At 45.3% G+C, this 21029-nt stretch overlaps 1 protein-coding gene across 3 annotated transcripts in view; it reads right to left on the bottom strand.

The window, feature by feature from the left end:
- Positions 1-21029, bottom strand: part of LOC118778233 (spermatid perinuclear RNA binding protein) — a 75230-nt gene that overhangs the window by 13742 nt on the left and 40459 nt on the right. For all 3 annotated transcript variants that reach the window (XM_036529661.1, XM_036529664.1, XM_036529663.1), the window contains exons 3-8: positions 12613-12754; positions 8135-8349; positions 7634-7799; positions 5085-5229; positions 600-694; positions 71-166 (exon numbers count right to left, since the gene is read on the bottom strand). In XM_036529661.1, the coding sequence (XP_036385554.1) occupies positions 71-166; positions 600-694; positions 5085-5229; positions 7634-7799; positions 8135-8349; positions 12613-12615 (720 nt within the window). In that variant the 5' untranslated portion in view covers positions 12616-12754. The remainder of the gene's footprint in view (positions 1-70; positions 167-599; positions 695-5084; positions 5230-7633; positions 7800-8134; positions 8350-12612; positions 12755-21029) is intronic.

Here is a 21029-nt window from a genome sequence, read left to right as displayed (position 1 = left end):
CATCAAATCTCACTGCCTCTCATCTCCTCCCATCATCAACGGTACCATCACCTTCCGCTGCAACACTCACCCAGCCCTTCAGCGGCTCCCAGACCGGCAGACGATTGCACATGTCTCTGAGAATACGTAGCACAATCACACAGGACTTCAACCCGTTCACTCTGGCCTGTGGGGGAGTGGTGAGAGGTGAACTGAAGTCTGAGGGACCACTACTCCTGGCACAAGGACAACATAAATGTTCTTTCTGCAGCCTTAGTATGTCTTATGGACTGAATGGCCAGATCATGCAAGAACTACATCTGCAGGGAGAAGGTTGGGGAGGCAGGAGACAAAACAGTCACAGAGAGCATACATAATCTTTTTATAGAAGCAGGTTTAAAGGAAAAGCCAAAATAAAAGTGTCAAAGAATTGCTTTTGTAGCCTCATGACAGCTTCTCCCTCTGTTGTAGCATGGAGGGACAGGGTGCACTTTTATGCGCGGTGGATACAGCGCTGAACAGAGGTGGAATAGAGACATTTTGGGCTCTCACTCAGGGAGGTCTTGGCGGCTCCATTTCATAAGGCTACAATAACAATAAGGTAAGAATAGAGAGCCAACCTGGAACCATTTGGCATGTCGCAGAGACGCCAGCGCGAACAGGCATCTCTGCCGGTCCAGCACGTCGGGTGGATCTTTCAGCTCAACATTCTCTACTGATGAAAAGAATGGGATAAAAAAAAAAAACAAAGAAAAAAAAGACAGACACAATTTGACCAACGGGGATTCTGTCAGAGCACAGGGACAGAGGCAGCCGGGCACAGCGCTTCAAATTTACACCCACTCATGAGAGTGCCAGGATGTCAGAGGGGGCCCGTCAGTCTCTCATTATCAGTGATTTCTCACATGCTGTAGTTACCACAGGAGTACTGTGACTGCAGCTGCAGCCAGACAGCCCCTCCCTTTCACCTACAGATCCAAGGAAAGATTTTCCATTCCATATTAAGATCTGATCTTAAAATAAGATGATCAGATTAATATTCTGAATTATTTCCTTATTATGAGAAACATTTACAGCATCTACTTTTTCTTTTCAAGTTTTTTTTTGCTCATTTTGATGGAAAAAACTGCAGGATTCCTGATGTACAACCATTGGTAATATAATAAGGAAAAGGCTCAGAAAATTAATCCTATGTGCTCCCATTTTAAGATCTTGAGACAATCTTTGAGATGATTTTATTTTGGCGATGTGGCCACAGCTGCGGCTGACCAGATTAGAGCATTTACACAGTGCAAGGGGCGAGGGAAGCAGCGCACTCGTCACTCTAGGGATCAAGCGACCCTGGGAACATGGGGCTGAGAGACAGAACTGTCCCTTTCAATGCCTGCCACTAACAGAACGGCTCTCTAGAGCAACCTCACAACTTTGCATCAATACATTTTTGATCCGATACATTTTTGTGCTACCAAAAAAATGTAGATAAGTTGATTAACAACACAGCCCAGATAAACTTGTGAAATATGTGCAAAGCCACTTCTGGTGCTTCGACCGCCACTGCAGCATCTCCGGTATGTGTGTTAAACAGCTCAGGCAAACAGATACTGCTGGACCCACCTCCCAATGGAACTACTTATCCCATGTACTATAGCGTATAAAGAGGTGTTATGAACTGATGCACATCGATGCAGTTAAGAACAGTCATTTTCAACACAAGCTTAAGACCGCAGAAGTCGGGGTAATCTACTGCTAACCAGATTTTTTAGACTATTTTAGATGATCTTGATGTATGTCCTCATGTATTTACTAAAAGCTTTTAAAATTATGAAATACCAACATTTGTTCAAGATAACTGTGCCTGTTTCAGTAAGAGATTACTGCCTCATATACACAAGGCCCGCATGAAAGGAGGTGTACTCATGCTTTTATGTAGGGGAAAACAGACCCACGGCTATGCAAACAGCTATTTACGTTGCATGGGTTAGACCCTTCTCCTCGTCACCTTTTTAAATTAGAATAGAAGGTACATGATTTACCTTTTTATTTACATTCATCTTCCAATTTCTATTCAATTTCCAAGTTGTCTAGGCTTGGTATTAATTGTATCATTTTTGTTTGTTACATTGTTTCAACTTAATAGCTGTTGGTATTTACAGCTTTGTATTTAACATCTAGGTGCACATTATTAAATGATTAGACCTTGTATATTTTATAGACTTATCTAAATTATAGACAGAAAACGACTCAAACATTCTCTTCCGGACATGGATCAGTTTTGACAATGTACCAATTCAAGTCATGAATTCCTATAATACCAGTTTGGGTAGGGCGAGATTGAGCCGTTCCTCACCCCAACAGGACCCTTGGCCCGTCAGGCGGAATATGAGGGGCCTCCTGATGATCTACAGCCCTGCGGAACCATTGCTCATCTTACACATGGCCCTGAAGTGCCGCATCACACCAAGCCTGCACCAGAGGGGAGTGGAAAATTCCACCCTGCGTCTCAGCCCCAGGCCCCCTAGTCTCACACTCCCGCAGAGTGTCTGAGCGTATGCTGCCATCCCATTAGTCCATGTTCCGCAGGTGCGGCAGATGCTTATGTTGTCCGGCAGGGTCAGGGCCCCGCCCTGCCTCTGTGAGCGCGAGCGGGACAACATAGGCGTCTGATGGTGATAACATCACACTGGAGAGAGGGTGGAGGATGTCCCCCGCGGATGAATGGCTGGAGGAATTCACCACTCAAGGGGAAGGGCAGATGGTGGACAAAGTGTCAGGCTGCAGAATGCACATGTGTGGTGCAGTCACTCTCCATTTTCCTGCGACAATAATCACATAATACTGGTTTTTACAACTTTCATTACTGATTTGCATTATACAAACCCATTTTTGCCATGTGCCAAGTCACAGTCCATAACGTAATATCAATGCTGTGGCTAACTGGTTATCCACAGCACATTTGATTTTGGTTATAGGCTAAGACTGTACGCCTTGTGTTGGCTGCTATAGCAAGCGTACTGCTCTGCAGTTTTCTGCCACTTTATACAGATTCTATTCAATGGGAGATGTGGAAGACAGAAAAATCAGGCAGTGTTTATTTTGCAACAGGATCATTCAGCATTGTACCAAAGACCTTCATGTTCTGCCCCAGGACATGGTGGGAAATGTAGTACTGACACATAAGTGCATAAAGAGAGATAGAAATTGTAGTTTTAATTGAACATCTTTTCTTCATGATCACTGTCAGTCCACTTCTGATTGTAAGGACTACCTTGGGGCCAACACCAACTTAAGTGACTAATCTTATAGGAGGGGATCAGCCTTTTAAATATGAAGAGCTGGGGGAAAAAATAGCATCTTCAAACTTCAAACCTCCATTGCTTACAGTGACTAGACTGTATTTCCACAGACTGCTGCTTATAAGCTGAAAATTCCCCTGAGGGAATCTCAATGGGTCTGTGATACACGTGCATAAATGTACAAGAGCAGACATTCCCCGTACCACACCAAAGAGTGGGAGGAGGACTATGGAACGAGAACACTATTGATCCTCCAGCATCTCTGTGGTATTATTCTGGGAAAATAAGCCACACCTCCTCACCTCCATGAGGTCTCAACTGCAAGCAGGGTATGAAGGAACCAGCTCACTACTGAGAAATGTACAATTAAAACCAAAAATTTAAGGACTACTCCACGTCATTACTTTTGGCCTTGATTAATGACACATCAGTCAAATCAATATCATTTTGTCATGTCATTTTGAGCAGGAAGCCTTAAAGAAGAACAGGAGTGGTGCTAAACATCTGATGGAATTAGAGTACAGTCCTCACAGGGCAGTATTTTGGCTCTTCTCTTCTACTCTTCTCAGAAATGGCATGGACCATGGGTTTTAGCATTTGGTAACCCCGAGAGAAGTGCACTGGAGTAAATCTCTGTGGAAAGTGGATTGGAGTGGGGTAGTGGGGGGAGGGGCTGGGTAATCTCACTGCTCCCCCCTGTGAGGGCTGTTTCGGAGCTCCCTTGACAGAAAGGGGCCAGTTGGTCAAGAGTCTGAGGGAGTCCACCCTGGCGAATGGCCAGGGACAGGCCAGGGAGCTGAAGCAGAAGGGGCTGTGAGCACACAGTGTTCTGTGAGAAGCGTTAGCTGTCCTTCCTCTCCCTCCCCTGTGACCAAAGACAGTTTTCGTACGGCACTGCCAACCCCAAGCCCCTTTGATTTATTTAAGGGCTGACACTGGAGCTTTAACAAGCTTTAGCCCACTTGGAGAGCAGGAGGTCGGAGGGTCAGAGACAGCCCTACTGCTGTGCACTGAGGCTCGACCGACACCAAGAGGAAGTGTGTTTTCTGCCTTTCGTACCCACCTTGTGCTGGAGATGGTCTGTTCTCTTTTTTATAGTATTTGTGCACAGTTACTGACTAGGTGTCAGTTTCCATGGTGTCTGCATTTTTTGGAGAAGGGCTGGCATCCCATTACTCTTGTTGGGGGGAAAAGCACTCTATAATACTGCAGTGCGGCCCCATACAGACCAACTTCTACTGTTTTCAGCTCCCAGTGGGACTGAAACAAATATATAGAGAGAGAGTAAGAGCAGGACAGGAAAAGCCTGTTTGCATGTGCATTTTTCCGATCTGAGGGGAGGGAGGGAGAGGTAGAGGAAAGGTAGTGCCCATTATATGAATGTATTAGAGTGTGTGTGTGTGTGTGTGTGTGTGTGTGAGAAGACAAGAAGAGATGGAGATGGAGGAAAGATGGAGCCCTGCTTATGTTTTGCTTTTGGCCTGGAGACTAATAGGAACACAGACTGCTTTACAGATCAAAGCTTCCTTGCTGCTGCTGCTCTCTCTTGTAGTACAACAGAAGGCCTTCATCTCCCACCATGCCTCTCTCTCTCCTGCAGTAGTACACACGGACTTCATCTCCCACCACGCCTCTCTCCATCTCCTGCAGTAATATATGCAGACTCCATCTCCCACCGTGCCTCTCTCCATCTCCTGCAGTCTCCACCCCCTCTGACTCCTGCTAGCTCCGGCACAGGGAGGCAGAGTGAAGGCTGCCACGCAGACAGAGCAGCAGATTTGGAGGACTGGGTGAGTGGATTGCCCCAGGTACCTTCGTCTCCCTTGCCGTATTCATCCCTCATTTGCAGGGAGGTGAGGGTGACCTTCAGGGTGAGCCTTGGCTCTTTGGTCTTGTGCACCAGGATGGCCGCTTCAGGGATGCAGCGCTGCACCTCGTACCTGTCCTCCGTCAGTTTCTGCGAGGCAGAGACACCGAGGGTCAGAGATGCAGGGACCGAAGGTCAGGGGTGCAGGTCTACCAGTGATGGCACACGCCCATCCAACTGGCATCAAGGTGCACTCAGCCCACACACCTCCAGTGGCTGTGACATGTTAGCCAATCTCATACACACACGTGCGCGTGCGCGCGCGCACACACACACACACACACACACACACACACACACACACACAGTGAATTTACCCAAAAGATTAGGAGAGGACAAAAAATAAGTAAAAATCATTTTAAAACATTAATCTTATTTTATGCACGGGGTTGGGTATTAGTTCTCACTGTAATCCATTACATTAATTCTAGCCACACAATTGCAGCTCGCGCTGGGGCTCCTTGGTGGCATGGGGATACCCTCTGCCTTATTCTTCATCAGGCAGCTTAAAGAGACGGTACACATTCCCGCATGCCAGCAGGGAAGGCACGGGTCTCGTGCTTGTTTGGACACCTGACAAACATGTCACCATCACCCCAAATTAACGGCAGGCAGGTCAGATTGCAGACGATCAGCTCTCCCTATTAGATTGCAGGTGGTGCTGGAGGAGCCGAGATACGCGGAAGCAATCTGCAATGCAAAGTCAGGGTCTGTGTGTGAGTGACTGAGACAGATGATGGCTGCAGATGAGATCCTTTGACTGTTTGATGGCTGAGCGAATGCAAGCAGTGCATCCAGTGGATGTTTGAAGCCGCAGAACTGATGGGTCCTCTGATCTACACACACCACACACGCACACTCTCAATCCCTCACAGAGACACTGTGAGATACTCCCAGTTAGAAAATCAGACAACCCTATGGGTTTTCATTACCTACACTGCTTATAAATAGAGGTGGGTTCTACCATTGACCTCTGCTTCCAGCCCAATCATGCTGGCCTTCCCAGCATGGTCCTTTCCCCCAAACTGACCCCATTATTGCTCTCCTGTCTGCATTCTGATCACATGCATTTCTTTTCTACATCTGCGTCAGAATGCTGGAAGGCACTCCCAGGCATTGAGAGCAAGTCCCAAGTGCACGGTGAGGGAGACTCTTCAGCGTATGGGAAACATTCGAAGCAGTGCTGCCAAATCTGGCTTTTCCACACACCATTGAGCTACTCTGTTTCATTCAGAAGGAAACCATGCCTGTATCTGTTTTAATGGGGCTCTATATTTGGAACTAGACAGCAAGCTGCGTTTAACAGATTTTTCAGAATCTACGTAGTTATAATGGTCCCTGTTTTTGCTGTTGACCCTGTTCCCTATATCTCAGTGTTTAAAGTAACCACGACCATTTAGAAGAAGAATATACTGACTATAAGCATGGCCAGAGACTGCACTGAACCTTAACCTTGGTAATTCAGACATCCCTTCATGCTACTTCCCATAGCTGGCCTACGCCCTCCGACATGAGTGTGTCACACATGACCTGCGGGACAGAGGAATGGCCCCAGCGCACGATAGTGCAGGAATCAGACCTTGCTCTTAAAAGTTGAGTTGCTTCAAATGTGCAGCATGTTAAAGGTGCAGTGCAAAAACTGTGAAGTATAAGCTTATTTGTATGACCTGAAAATGCACACAGGCAGAAGTAAGCATCCATGCAATCAACCAGCTGGGGTGAAATTCATGATAAACTGTGGGCCTTCAGAGCATACAGGTCACTGTATGTCACTTATTTATTTAAAGGTTATTTTTACAAACAAGGAGTTACACTGAGTTATGTATCCAAAATAACTAAGAAATTATTAGTCACTGTAATGTAGATCACTACAGCGTGTTCTTGCCCATGTTACCTGCACTGCGTTAGCACAGATACAGGATAAAGGCAGGAGCTTTGAGATCTGGTGTCCATTCACACAGGCATTACTCTTTTTAAGTAGTGGATCTGTGCAGTACCTGCTTTGAATGGAGGCCTGTGAACAGGAAGGAGGGTCTCCAGCTGTGAGTATCTAAGCCTCAGTAGAGACATGCTTGTCACTTAGTCATTCGATACATTGTTTCACACTGGGCTGAAATGTCCATTTCTAGCAACACTGGTTGTTGTGTGCACAGAAAGAGACAATCCCAGGTGCACAGAGAGATGATCCCAGGTACACAGAGTGAGATAATTACAGATACAGAGAATGAGATGATCCTAGGTATCTAGAGAGGGACAATCTCAGGTACACAGAGAGACAAATACAAATACACTGATTGAGATGATCCCAGGTATTTACACAGAAAACAGACAATCCTGTGCACAGACAGACAATCACAGACACACAGAAAACTGATCCCAGTTATTTAATGAGAGAGGGACAATGCTGTGTGGACAGAGGCAATCCAAGGTACACAGAGAAATGATCCCAGATGTAGATTGAGACAGTGGGTGCAGACTGAGATATCCTCCTCACCTGGATCTGCAGGGGCAGGTTGTCGCAGACGGTGCAGAGCAGTGTCTCTGTGGGTTTCTCTCGACACATCAGCACCAGCTCCAGGTCCATGTCGTCCTTGATGAGGAGGCCCTTGGCCACCAGGCCGATGCGCATCACTCCACAGAGAGCACCCCCACTCTGCTCCCTGGGCAGGGAGAGCAGGGTCACGCATCATGCACACATCACACACCCCCCCTCCCACTAGCAACTTCAAATCATAGATCTGCCTGCCCACATGCTGCCTCTCCCACTAACAATCTCCTGATTTATCACCACACACACACACACACACACACACACACACACACACACACACACACACACACACTCTTTATTCCACCATCAACTTCCTATCATAGATCTATCAGCCCACACAAAGCCTCTCCCACCAGCAATCTCCCACTTAAATTAATTACGCCACACACAGACACATGCATGCACATGCACATCTTCTGTCCAGAGCAATCTAGTATGACTCACTTGGAGCTGCCCTCAGCTGAGTCTTCCGTCTTGGCGGCCTCCTCTTCTGTGTCAGTCTGATTGAGGTCGTCCAACCAGTCGGACACATGCTTGAGGGCGCACTCCACGGTGGACACTAGCGTCTGCACAGCCTCCAAGTCTTCCGATGACGGATAGATGGTGGAGTGCTTAGCCATGACATGGCGGTCATCATTGCCGAACGATCGGATGGACCTCTGAGTGACAGCAGTAGCCCGGTGAGAAAAAGCCTGTCATACTTTTTTCCTTCCCTAACACACTCCATACTGCCTCAGACATTACACTGTCACACACACAGTGCTACACATGAACCTAACACACACCATACTGCCTAATGTGTTACAATGTAACACACACAGCGCACACAGGTACATGGCTATAAGGATGGAAGTTGATAACATCACATGGCAGCTCGAGTCAGACTGTAATGCAAGTGTTAAAATGCAGTGTACATCCCCTGCACTTCCACAAAGAGGCCTAGCAGAGAGAAGCGGAACCGCGTACAGAGAGCACAGAAATACCATGTTCTGCTCTGTGCATGACACCAGCAGTTTGCTCGTTTCCGAGCAGTTTCAGAATTGGATATTGGACTGAATATGTTATTTATGTTCATCTGTTAAAGTACACAAGAGTCACAAGAGGGAAAATTCCCACTAGCTTCTTTTCATCAAAATTCAATTCTGCATTTTAGTATTAAGTTGGTTGCTGAAGATCATTTATGATATAATTTACAAAATAATTAGCAAAATTGCTACAGAAACCAAAAAAAAAAGTAATTTCATCCATTTTGCAAGATAATCAGGGTAATACAATAAGTTGCTATTCTACACCATAAGGTATGGCTTTCCCCACACTATTATCTGCTAATCAATCATCAGTTGTTACCACAGCAATCTTCTTTGGAGGCTGTGTCTCTACCAGGATTTTGTTTATCCCAAACTTCCTGCTGTCCAGACTCAATCCCCCATCACTAAGGGCAGGAAGTACACACAGAGCAAACACACCTGCTTACAGAGTGGTCTGTGTGTGTGACTGCCTCAATGAGCACCCTGCACCCCCTCCTCTGACTTCCTTATGAGCCCCTGTGCAGAGCCAGCATCTTCCTGCTCTGTTCTGGATCAATGCCTGGAGAGCGGGGGGAAAACAGCAAAGGACACCCGGCCCAAAGGATGGCAGTCTGAGCCAGAGAACTGTCCCGCTTTGCCCTGAAAATATGGCACACATTCAGGGGCCTTAACAACGCCCCAATAATGCAAGCACTACCTGAAATAAAGCTTCCATTAGAAGCCTTTCAAACCACAAGGGACTGAGAGCCTAACCTTCTTCTACATGCTTTTGTTCCTCCTTTCTTCTGGTTTTCATTTCACGTGACAATTGATCTACAACATTTAATGTTTTAGTTTTAGTTATTACTAGCATTAAAGCATTTCCACAAACATGTGACTATAGTTTGAAACTACTTTGAATTTAAAGCCATATAATCTTTCAAATATAAGTTCTTCTGACACTAATAGCACTCTGCTGAAAATTTCCAGAGCTCTCAGTAAACACTACTTATCACAACTTATATCAATGTTGAAGTGTTTAGTTACAACAAAAATATTCAGTCAAAAAGTTTTTGGTTTTAAAACTGATTACATTTTCCAGTCTTCTTATTGTGATAATTACCAAGATAACATTTATAAATTTTACTCACATCATGAAACACAAATTACCTTTTCAGAATGTTAACGGATGCAGGGTTTCAAATCTCTAATTTAAAAACTCATTTCAACATTATTCACATGCCTTCACCTTGAGCAGCCATGCACTATATTTTACACTAAAATTTCAGATTTTTGCTGTGTTCTACAGGGTCCCTCTAATCACAGTTCCTAACCTTTACAATGTTTACTGACACACCTGTCAGATGCTGTATGTTTGCCTGCATATTTCAAATGTGACAGCTGTCAGAGCTGTGTATCAGACAGAAGGGGATGAGTAAGTGTGTCTGAGCAGGAGGGAGTCCAGTACGCTAACATTTTTCCTTTGCTGGGGAATAGAATATATACACATAGTGTGTAAGAAGCAGAGATTATATACAAAAAGGTTGCTGGTTCAATTTCCTGCTGGGACATTGCAGTGGCCTCCTTGGGTAAGGTACTTAACCTAAAATTGCCTCAGTAAATATCCAGCTGTATAAATGAGTAAAAGTGTAACCTATGTAAGTCACTCTTCTAAGACTGTCTGCTAAATGATAATAACGTAATGTATTTGCCTTCTGATTGTGTGGACATCACTCTGTATAACCTCTAATGCTGCACATCTAGTGTGCAGTTACATCACTGTGGGAAACACTTCCCTGTGCCATACTTCACAGGCACAAGTAAAGTTTATCAGCTGTTACTAATGTGCTCGTGTGTTACTATAAAACAGACTGAGATGTGTAAAACACCCATGGAGGCAGCTTTCAGGCCAAAATCCTGTGGCAAATCATGCATCTGTTGTAGAGATCAAGATTTCTGCAGCACAAGACCGACCCTGGCTGCTCCACGCAACAGGACTGAGTCACAACCAGCGAGGCAAAATGATACCACAGGAGGAGAAGGGACTACTGAGCTGGCCTCGTGACTGACACTCCATAATGGAGATAGTGGCAGGCCACGTTTCTGCTCTGACTGCTGTGTGTCACCTAGGTGCAGCTGTTACACAGCACACAACATCTAGTGGACGTCAACATTTATATAATTATGGATGTGGCTAACAGTAAGAGACAGGTTCTCATTTCGTCCTTCAGGGTGCTGAATCATGAAAATGTCTCCAGCGACCACGTGGACAGGGACCGAGAATGTTTCCGAACAACAGATTCAGGCCTACACTATGCACCTTGAATGCGTAGTCTTTAAACATGAATGGTACAAAGGCAATGTGAACCTACTCATGAGACATCTTCAATGACACAAATCCACTGAATGCAAATTGTGATGGCCCTATCTGACGGTGTTGTTCTCACTAACAGCATCTTCTCTGAACTAGAGAGCACCACTTCTAGAAGACATGCATTCTGAATGCTTCTAAGGCACAGCTGGGATAGGAAACCAAATTAGTGGCTTTATTGTGCGGCATAACCGAGTAAGGCTACACAGTGTATAGCACATATGGGACTGCCTTATCTAGGACATTGCATTGCATCACAACAGCCGCGTTCCATAGATGGGCTGAGGAAAGCATTTCAACAGCAGTAGCAAAGACAGCAAAGCAACATCTATAGGATGTGATCAGGAGCTTTATTTGGACAGAGGGATCTTTGTACAATCTGAAGGAGTCTGGGTCTTGACTCAGCCCTTAACACAGCACCAATTGCTACCATATTTACTGGTGCAAAACATCTAGTCAGCCACATCACATGAGCACTTGTGAGGCATCTGCTTCATCCGCAAAAGCTCATGTCCAATAACTCCAGCAAAAACACACTCCCTGTATGCAGAGTGTGTGAGATGTGCATTTGTGTGTCAGGGGTAGATGTGCAAGGTGTGTAGTGCAATTACACCCCTCCTTATGGTTAAATAAAAATCAAATAAACAATGCGGAGTGCTGCAATAGAGGTTTCCTTAATGAGACAACATGAGTTGACTTAACACCATCTGTGATCTTAACAAATTAGTATTCCAATAGCCAGCAATCTTAAAGGCAATATTAACCATATAATTCGATGTGCTTAATGTGTTCAACATTAACATTTAGGATGCAGTGTAAAAGGATTCCAGGCCAATATTCGCCAAATCAGCAGACGTGGAGCACTCAGGGATGTGCACGGGGTGACAGATGGGACAGACCGCCAGACAAGGAAAAGCCAAGACGAGAAAGCAACAACAATACTCAGGTCCACAAGCAAATGAAGAGAGAGGCACAGCTCGTGGGTATGGACATCCATGTCTACATTGACTCATTTGAGGAAAACGAGCACAGGGGGAGGAGAAGAGAGGTGGGAGACGCTCAGCAGTCCTATTGTGAGCGTGGCAGAGAGTGGCGCATGCAATCCAAGGTCACCCTTCCCTCCCTGCACAGTGTTAGCGCTGCGCTCATTACCGAGGGTTATTTATGAACATCCCCCCTTTTTGGCTTTAATAATTCATGTGCTGCAGTCTCTGGAGGCTTTGCTCCCCCAGCTGGAGGTGAGGGTCATTAATCACGCCCTGATCTCTCTCTTCTCAGAGCCGCTGACACAGTGCTATATCATCAGGTAGTCCCTGCATCACCCCCCAATCACACACAGCGATCTGTGCTCAACACCACCACCGCCCCGAAAAAACCTGCACCCCCAGCAAGGGCCACACCCCCCCGCTGTCATCTGTGCATGCCATCAGCAAGATTCAGGATGTCACACAATGCAGGATGCAAAGGACATGACTCATGATTTTGAACAGAACAGTTGAAACATATGCGCACAGACACACGGACAAACACACACGTGGGGTTACCATGACTGCAGCAGGTGTAGAGACAGCACACACGCTTCCGTCCCACTTTTGGATGTTAGTCGAGTTGTGGCCAGTCTCCTCATGCGCTCACCACAAACCCCCTGCCAAGCCACACAAGTACGTTGTGTCCTGCTGCCGTCACCTGCAGGGAGGAGGAGCACAGAGGTAAGACGCCTGGGGAACCCCGATCCCTCTGCCCCAGCTCTTCAGGATGCTGGACTGGCAGTGCCTGGGCTTACTAGGAAGAAGAGAGGAGAGTGGCAGCCACGAGGCTGGCAACCTGCTCTGCCTTCTGTGACCCCGTCCCTATAACCCACCCACTTCCGACCCCCACTCCCCCCCCTTATCATCCCTTGCCCCGCACCCACTTGCTTTTTCAGCTAGCTTTCCAGCTCCCTCTTTGTTGCCGTTTGAGTGGGCCAGCCCCCTGCAGCTCTCTAGCTGCCATCTCATGCATTTTTTATGATGTGGGCGGAGTTATCGTCAGGTGGAAGCTGTGTGGTGCAGATGTTGCCCAATTCTCATTGTGGTCTGTGGGAGACCCACGTTGTTGCTCTCAGCCTAAACAACCATGTCAAACAACGGGTCAAGTTCTGCATTAGCTTACAATGCCAACAATACAGGTTCAGGCCTTTTGTTTGGAGTAATACATATCAAAGGTGATGTGAAGTAGCTGGGAATTCAACCCATCATGTCTATTAATCCAATAGATTTTTGATGTAATTTCCCTTGAGTACCATTTAATACCACTGTGATTAGGCTTCAGCTGGTCAAGCACCAAACTTATTCACATGGAGCAGGCAAAGGGAGAGGCCAAGGGTCATTGAACACAGACCCCGCCCCCCCCCCCCCCCCCCCTAGCACTAACAACATGTTATGAAGAGTGCAGTGATCTTTACTAGGCTTAAATCTGCCATCTGTGAGTGGCATCATGATATATAATAACCACTGTGAGATGCACTAACCACACCTTCCTTGTGAGTGCATATTCTGAGACACGACTGGACAGAATGGGAGCAACACGATTCTTACACTGGCAGTCCCAGCACGCTTGTTGTTCTCTTTTCAAGTTTTTGCCTTACACAAATGTGGACTGCACTTATACAGTAGAGTTAAACAATTAAACAGTAAGAAACCCATGCACGACAACAGAAAGTGTCCCTCCTCCACTTAACCCAGAAAACACAAGAAACAATCTCATGGGAGAATAACAAGCAGAAAACAAAAATCCCCACCTCAGACTGATCAGTGCCTTGTGCAGTGAGATCTTTGACCTTTTTGTGACTGCCCTCAAATGGATCTCTACTGGACAGCACAAGTCACAGCTTTCACATGGGCACCACAGTAAGAATATAACCACCATAAAGTAAAAGTCCACTTGTGGAGTGAGAGAATGGCCTTTGACCTCTCGCCCCACCCAATGAGAAATAGTGGCACGTGTTCTCTCATAGGATTGTGTGCACGCACAGATACTGCTATCAGTGTGATACAATGGTTCAGAGCATACAATTATTTGGTTTGGTTTCCTCGAAATAACATTTGCTTGGCTTTCCCCGATAAGATAAGGCTGCTTGGGATCTTGTAATTTCACATTCATAATACTCATTTATTTCATCCCTTAACAGATATTACTTAGCATTCTCATCTTTTGTAAACAGGGGCACAATTAAAAAAGCTATTTTCCAAAAGCTATTAGGTAGTATTAAATACTTTGAACAGTAACAGTTAGGACACTCCTGGGCCACAACACATGGGTCAGTTTAGAAGTTAGGGCCGGGCGGTATGGCCAAAAATGCTATCACGATAAAAACTTTCAAATCAGTCGATATAGATAATTATCGCGATAAATGTCAAATCTGTGGTGTATTGATTAACCACATAATTCTTGTATGACAACAGTTTATTTAGACTTAAGGATCTATGTTACCAGGATCTATGTGAGCTCAGTGAGCGTTGGTGTAGCACGCATGCGCATTGTTCTTTGACCCTGAAGCGGGCTCAGTAAAGAAGTTGAACAGCGTGTCGATGTCCGTCTCATCAATACATATCATTGGCGACGAGGACAAATACAAGTTTTCTTGACGGGGAAGGAGAGACACACGGTGTCGGTACTAGTGAGTACAATGGCCCTGTTTGGAGGAACGGGCGAGTTTCAGCCGGAAAATGAGCCGTGGTCGGCGTATGTGGAGCGGCTAGGACAGTTTTTCGAAGCTAACTCCGTAGCCGAAGACAAGCAAGTGGCTACGCTGTTGAGTGTAATGGGCGCAACTACATACGGACTTTTGAGAAATTTAGTGCAGCCCGATAAGCCAAAAGACAAGACGTTTGATGAGATAGTGACGGTTTTAAAGTTACATTTTGAGCCAAAGCCGCTGTTGGTAGCAGAAAGGTTCCGTTTCAACCGGTGTAATCAAAAAGCTAACCAGCCAGTTGCACAATACGTGGCGGAGTTGAAGCAGTGCGCCGCCAACTGCGAGTTCGGCGCGAACCTGGACGCATCACTACGAGATCGGTTCGTCAGTGGAATACGGAACGAAGCCTGCCAGAGGAGACTACTCGCCGAAAATGATCTCACGTTTGCCAAAGCGTTTGAGATCGCCCTCAACATGGAGACGGCCGACAGAGACGCACGTCAGTTGAGAGGAATGGAGAGCGAGAAGGCGGGAGTTGCCAGCGTCCACAAGGTGAAGCTGCAGGGGGCCAGGAACTGCTACAGGTGCAAAGGAAAAAATCACAATGCAAATGAGTGCCATTTCAAAGAGACCAAATGCCATAATTGTGGAAAAATAGGACACATCAAAAAGGCATGTCGTTCAAAGGCAAGTGCAGAGTGCACAAAACCAAGAGGAATTGGTCAGCAAAAGAAAAACACAAAATATGTGACAGCTGAAGAAGATTCAGACCTGGAAATGTTAACTGTTTTTTCTGTCACAAGTGAAGATGCTGATACGTACAAAGCAACATTCTCATTCAATGATGTAGACTTAGAAATGGAGATTGATACTGGGGCCAGGAGGAGTGTCATTTCAGAGATAACCTACAGAAGGCAGTTTTCACACATGCCACTGGAAAAAGCTAAGGTTAAACTCAGAGCGTACAACGGAGGTCACATCCCTGTTTTAGGGCAGATCACAGCGACAGTGGGTTATCAGGGTCAGTCAGCCGTTTTGCCACTCATCGTTGTCAAAGGACATGGAGCCACATTATGTGGTAGAGATTGGTTAAAGCAAATTAGGCTGAACTGGGAAGAGATCAAGTATTTAAATGAACCCAAGTGTAGCTCACTTGAGGAGATGCTCAGTAAATATTCTGAGGTGTTTAATGATGAGTTAGGGACACTCAAAGATGTTAAAGCCTCAATCATAGTCCAAGCTGATGTGCCTCCTAGATTTTGCAAACACAGGCCCCTCCCATTTGCAATGAAGGAGAGAGTTGAAAAAGAGCTAAAAAGGCTGGAGGAAGCTAACATTATATCTCCAGTTAAGCATAGTGAGTGGGCGGCACCGATAGTCCCGGTGGAAAAAAAGGATAAGTCACTCCGCCTGTGTGGCGATTATAAGGTGTCAGTTAACCAGGCACTTGAAACAGACAGTTACCCCTTACCACGTTTAGAGGAGCTGTTAGCAACCCTTAGTGGGGGTAAGATCTTCTCTAAGATCGACTTAGCAGCAGCTTATCAGCAAGTTTTGTTAGATGACGACTCAAAGAAATACACAACCATTAACACCCACAGAGGACTGTTTGTGTATAATAGACTTCCTTTTGGGATCAGCTCCGCCCCCTCCATCTTCCAGAGGGTAATGGAAAACATTATGAAGGACTTACCAGTTGTAGTTTTCCTGGACGACCTCCTGATTATGGGATGCTCAGAGGAAGACCACCTCCTCAACCTTCAAAGAGTCCTTCAACGCTTGAAGGAAAACGGACTGCGAGTTAAACGCTCAAAGTGTGAGTTTGGAAAAACTCAGCTAGAGTACCTGGGCCACGTACTGGATGAGCGTGGCATTCATCCTGCTGAGGATAAAGTGAGAGCCATTCAGGAGGCTCCTGCTCCTACCAACGTTAAAGAGCTCCAGGCTTTTCTGGGACTTTTTAATTATTATGGAAGATTTGTGCCACAACAAAGCACAGTTTTGGCACCACTGTACAAACTGCTCAGAGAAAATGTTACGTGGAGGTGGACAGAGGCAGAACAGTCTGCTTTTGTGAAGTGTAAAAACCTTTTGACGAGTGACCAGGTTTTAGCACACTATGACCCCACCTTGCCACTCACCTTGGCATGTGATGCCTCTGCGTACGGCATTGGAGCAGTGATACAACACACCATGCCCAATGGAGAGGAGAGACCAATTGCTTATGCTTCCCGCACATTGTCTCCAGCGGAGAAAAAATATTCTCAAATAGATAAGGAAGCTCTTGGACTGATTTATGGTGTTAAGAAATTTCACCAGTATTTGTGGGGTAGACATTTTACTTTAGTGACTGACCATCGCCCCCTGTTGACACTTTTTGGCGAGCACAAGTGTCTACCTACAATGGCTGCCGCACGCATTCAGCGGTGGGCAATTATATTATCGGCTTATGACTACAACATTGTCTACCGGAAGTCAGAAGAACACAGTAATGCTGATGGACTCTCCCGTTGCCCCTTACCTGAAACCAGCGACACAGGAACTGCTGCAGCATCGGCGACAGTTCACTCACTGTTGGCAGAGCATCTGCAAGAGGCACCGCTCAATGCTACACAAGTTGCCCAGATGACACGCACTGACAGTGAGCTCGCAAAGGGTCTACAAGTATGTTATGGAGGGCTGGCCAAGTCAAGTAGAGGGACGTTTAAAGGTGTTTTTCACAAAAAGGAATGACTTAACCACAGAGCTAGGTTGTGTACTATGGGGAACCAGAGTCATTGTACCCCAAAAACTGAGAAAAGCAGTGTTAAAGGAAATTCACTCAGGACACCAAGGTATAGTCAAAACTAAAGCTCTTGCTCGTAAATTTGTGTGGTGGCCAGGGCTTGACTCAGATGTGGAGCAAATGTGCAGGGAATGTGAAACGTGTCAGCTGGAGCAGAAAAAGCCGCAGCACGTCCCACTACATCCGTGGGAGTTTCCAGGTGAATCCTGGAAAAGGATACACATTGATTTCGCCGGTCCTTTCCTCAACAACATGTTCATGATTGTGGTGGATTCTTACACTAAATGGTTGGAAGTGTTTCGTATGTCACAGATCACGTCACAGGCTACGGTTTCAAGGCTGAGGAGACTGTTTGCCTCCTATGGGTTGCCTGAGCAAATTGTGACAGACAATGCCACCACTTTCACTTCTGAAGAGTTCCAGACCTTTGTTAAGCAGAATGGGATTCTGCACACAACAAGTGCACCAGGTCATCCGGCAACAAACGGTCTGGCAGAGAGATATGTCCAGACATTCAAGACAGGTATGAAAAAACTTGCAAACACTACCATGAACGTTGATGACAGGCTGTCCCTGTTCCTGTTGCAGTATCAGACAACACCTAACTGCACAACGGGACAGTCTCCTGCTGATCTGTTTTTACACAGGCACGTCCGCACAAGGCTGGATTTCCTGAAACCTTGCACCAAGGAGACAGTGCGCAAAAAACAGTATCAACAAAAAGACCGCCATGACAGCAGTGCTGCAGACCGATCTTTCAGTGTGGACGACGCCGTGTACCTGCGTAGCACGGTGGGAGGAGACCACAGGTGGATTCCAGGGTTGGTGGTGAGACAGACGGGCCCTGTGTCGTATGTGGTCAGAGAGAGGGATGGTGACACAGTACACCGTCGCCACGGAGATCAGCTGCGAGCTCGTGCCACAGCTGAATCCGACACAGTGGTTACTGACTCTCAAGTTGAACAGTTAGGTGATAAGGACTGTGGTGGGTTGCAGGACATTGTTGCCTCCACTGTACAGTCACCAGAGCTCCTGGAGCCTGAAACTGTGGCTCTGAGGCGCTCAACGCGAGTGAGTAAACCACCTAAGAGATATATGCAATGAGTCTGTGAACTTACACTGTATACATGATAATGTTCATTTGTTTTCAATATACAGAGCACTTACCCTCTATGATGTTATAATGGCATAATGCCAAAATGTTCTTTGAGTTAATTGAAGCTAAATGTGGTAATGTGTCATCTGACGTTTGCGGTTCACTAACATAAAACAAAGGGAAAAGAAAATTTGTTATATCTATTTCCATGGTTACTCCCCAGTGGTATGTGGAATTGTTCTTGTTGACTTGTTTTAGTTGACTGTTATTCTCAGCTAAAAAGGGGGATAATGTGGTGTATTGATTAACCACATAATTCTTGTATGACAACAGTTTATTTAGACTTAAGGATCTATGTTACCAGGATCTATGTGAGCTCAGTGAGCGTTGGTGTAGCACGCATGCGCATTGTTCTTTGACCCTGAAGCGGGCTCAGTAAAGAAGTTGAACAGCGTGTCGATGTCCGTCTCATCAATACATATCAAAATCATTATTTCTTTCAAGTTTAAAGGCTGATTTTTGCTCCTGAGTGAAAAGTTGAAGAAACCAGAAGGTTAATTGTGATTTAACCTATTCTTTATGGTTAGAACATGACAAACACTTCGCCAAACAGCGAAACATTTCACAACTCTGAGGTAGAACATTGAAAACTCTTATAATGATAAAATCTTTTTTCAACATCAAAATATGCATGAGAAAAATTAAGTAAAATCCTTTTTCAGCCCTTTTTCCTCAACAAAATAAATATCCTAATTGAAAAATTAATTGCTGCAGTATGAGGCCAGGCCCACACCAGTTGCGTCGCGTGTGCTGAACGGCTACGTCGCTGAACTGCTGCAGTTCGCATGTGTGTGTGTTTGTCAACACCGCTAGCGTTGCTGCTGCAGCGCTGCTACTGCCAGCCCTACCTTTCTACATTGAGTTTGCCATTGACAATGGCCAGAATGTTTGATTTAATTTCATTATAAATTTAATTTATATTTTGGTTAGACAGACAAAGGTTAAGAAGTGTGTGCTCAATTGTAAAAAATAATAAAAATAAAAATAAATAAATAAAAATATATATACAACAATCCCTCTTCACTTGGCCTGGCCCAGTTTAAATGCCATTTCAATGGGAGTTTCAGGGTTCTGTTCTACAGGTTTCCAGGGGTGGGCTTATCGAGAAGTGTCGCGGGCCCTTAATTTACATTATAGGCACCAATCCAAATCTGAAATTGTATAAGCAGATGTTCTGGGTTCAGTCTCTGTTGAATCAGAAGTGCTGTGCATTTGTCTTGCCACTATATCTTGCTTCAAGTTTGACTTTTTTTCCCCTTACAAATGGCTCCTCTTATTTAATTGAAAAATATTTTGTAAACTGCATGTTGATCATGAAGAAAATAGACTGCCTAGGACAACTTATCTATTTTCTTCTTTTTTGTATTTAATGTTACTTTAGGTTTTTTTATTATGCTACCTGTCTACTCACATTTCCAAAATAATATTAACATGGTTAATTCATTTTTTCGTTGGTTTTTAGTGCGAGTTATAGACAGAAGGAAAGCCATTGCGCTTTATCTTTTGCTCCGAATGCTCCGGAGGAGAAACCAGCAAAGAATGCGGGTTCACGTGATAAACCAGAGGAGGAGGCAACTTGGAGCTTTTCACCATCTTGCTGCTGAACTGCATCTTGATAAGGACAAACACCTGAAATATTTCAGAATGAGCACTGAGCAAATGGATCGTCTTCTTTCCTTGACTGTATAGTACACATGTAGCCTCCACTTTGCCCTTTAATTACGTGCAGTAGGCGATTTGAGGGGGAATGCTATCCCCCGTTAGCAAAATCACCAAAATCCATCCCCCTTGTTAACCTTCCATCCCTCCCTCTCCATCCCCTAGTTAGTAGCAGAGAGAGTGATGAGTGTGCATCTGCCATCCCCCCTGTTAAAAATTAACAAAATTACCAAAAATTAACAAATCACATACTGATAACATGCGATTGCTAAAATGGTTAAAAAAAAATTTTTTTCATGTCTGTGACACATAGCATTGAAACTACAGTGAAAGGTGTCAGTTATGTAATGTTGCTGGTATGATGTCAATATGAGTATCAACAGATTGTTTTTACTGTCTATTTTTGCTGAGAACTGTGCGTGTCACGCGGAAAAAATAGGCTCCACGCCGAAAGTCTAGATGACTCGCAGCTACAGCGAGGCTCGAGCCGCGTCTGAGAAGCGCGTCTCACGCAGGTTGTGTGGCTGCTCTAACTCGTTAACATGGGCGCCAAAATGAAAATCAAGACGTTGCGCGAACGCACGCACACGAGACGCAACTGGTGTGGCTCCAGCCTGATAGAGCACACATTTAAGATGGCTCAGACTGTAAAGTTTAAAAGTATTTTAAAGGATAATGTCAATAA

Source organism: Megalops cyprinoides, chromosome 5 (assembly GCF_013368585.1).
Source record: "Megalops cyprinoides isolate fMegCyp1 chromosome 5, fMegCyp1.pri, whole genome shotgun sequence".
NCBI classification, from domain to species: Eukaryota; Metazoa; Chordata; class Actinopteri; order Elopiformes; family Megalopidae; genus Megalops; species Megalops cyprinoides.
This window is presented reverse-complemented; position numbering and strand designations above follow the sequence as displayed.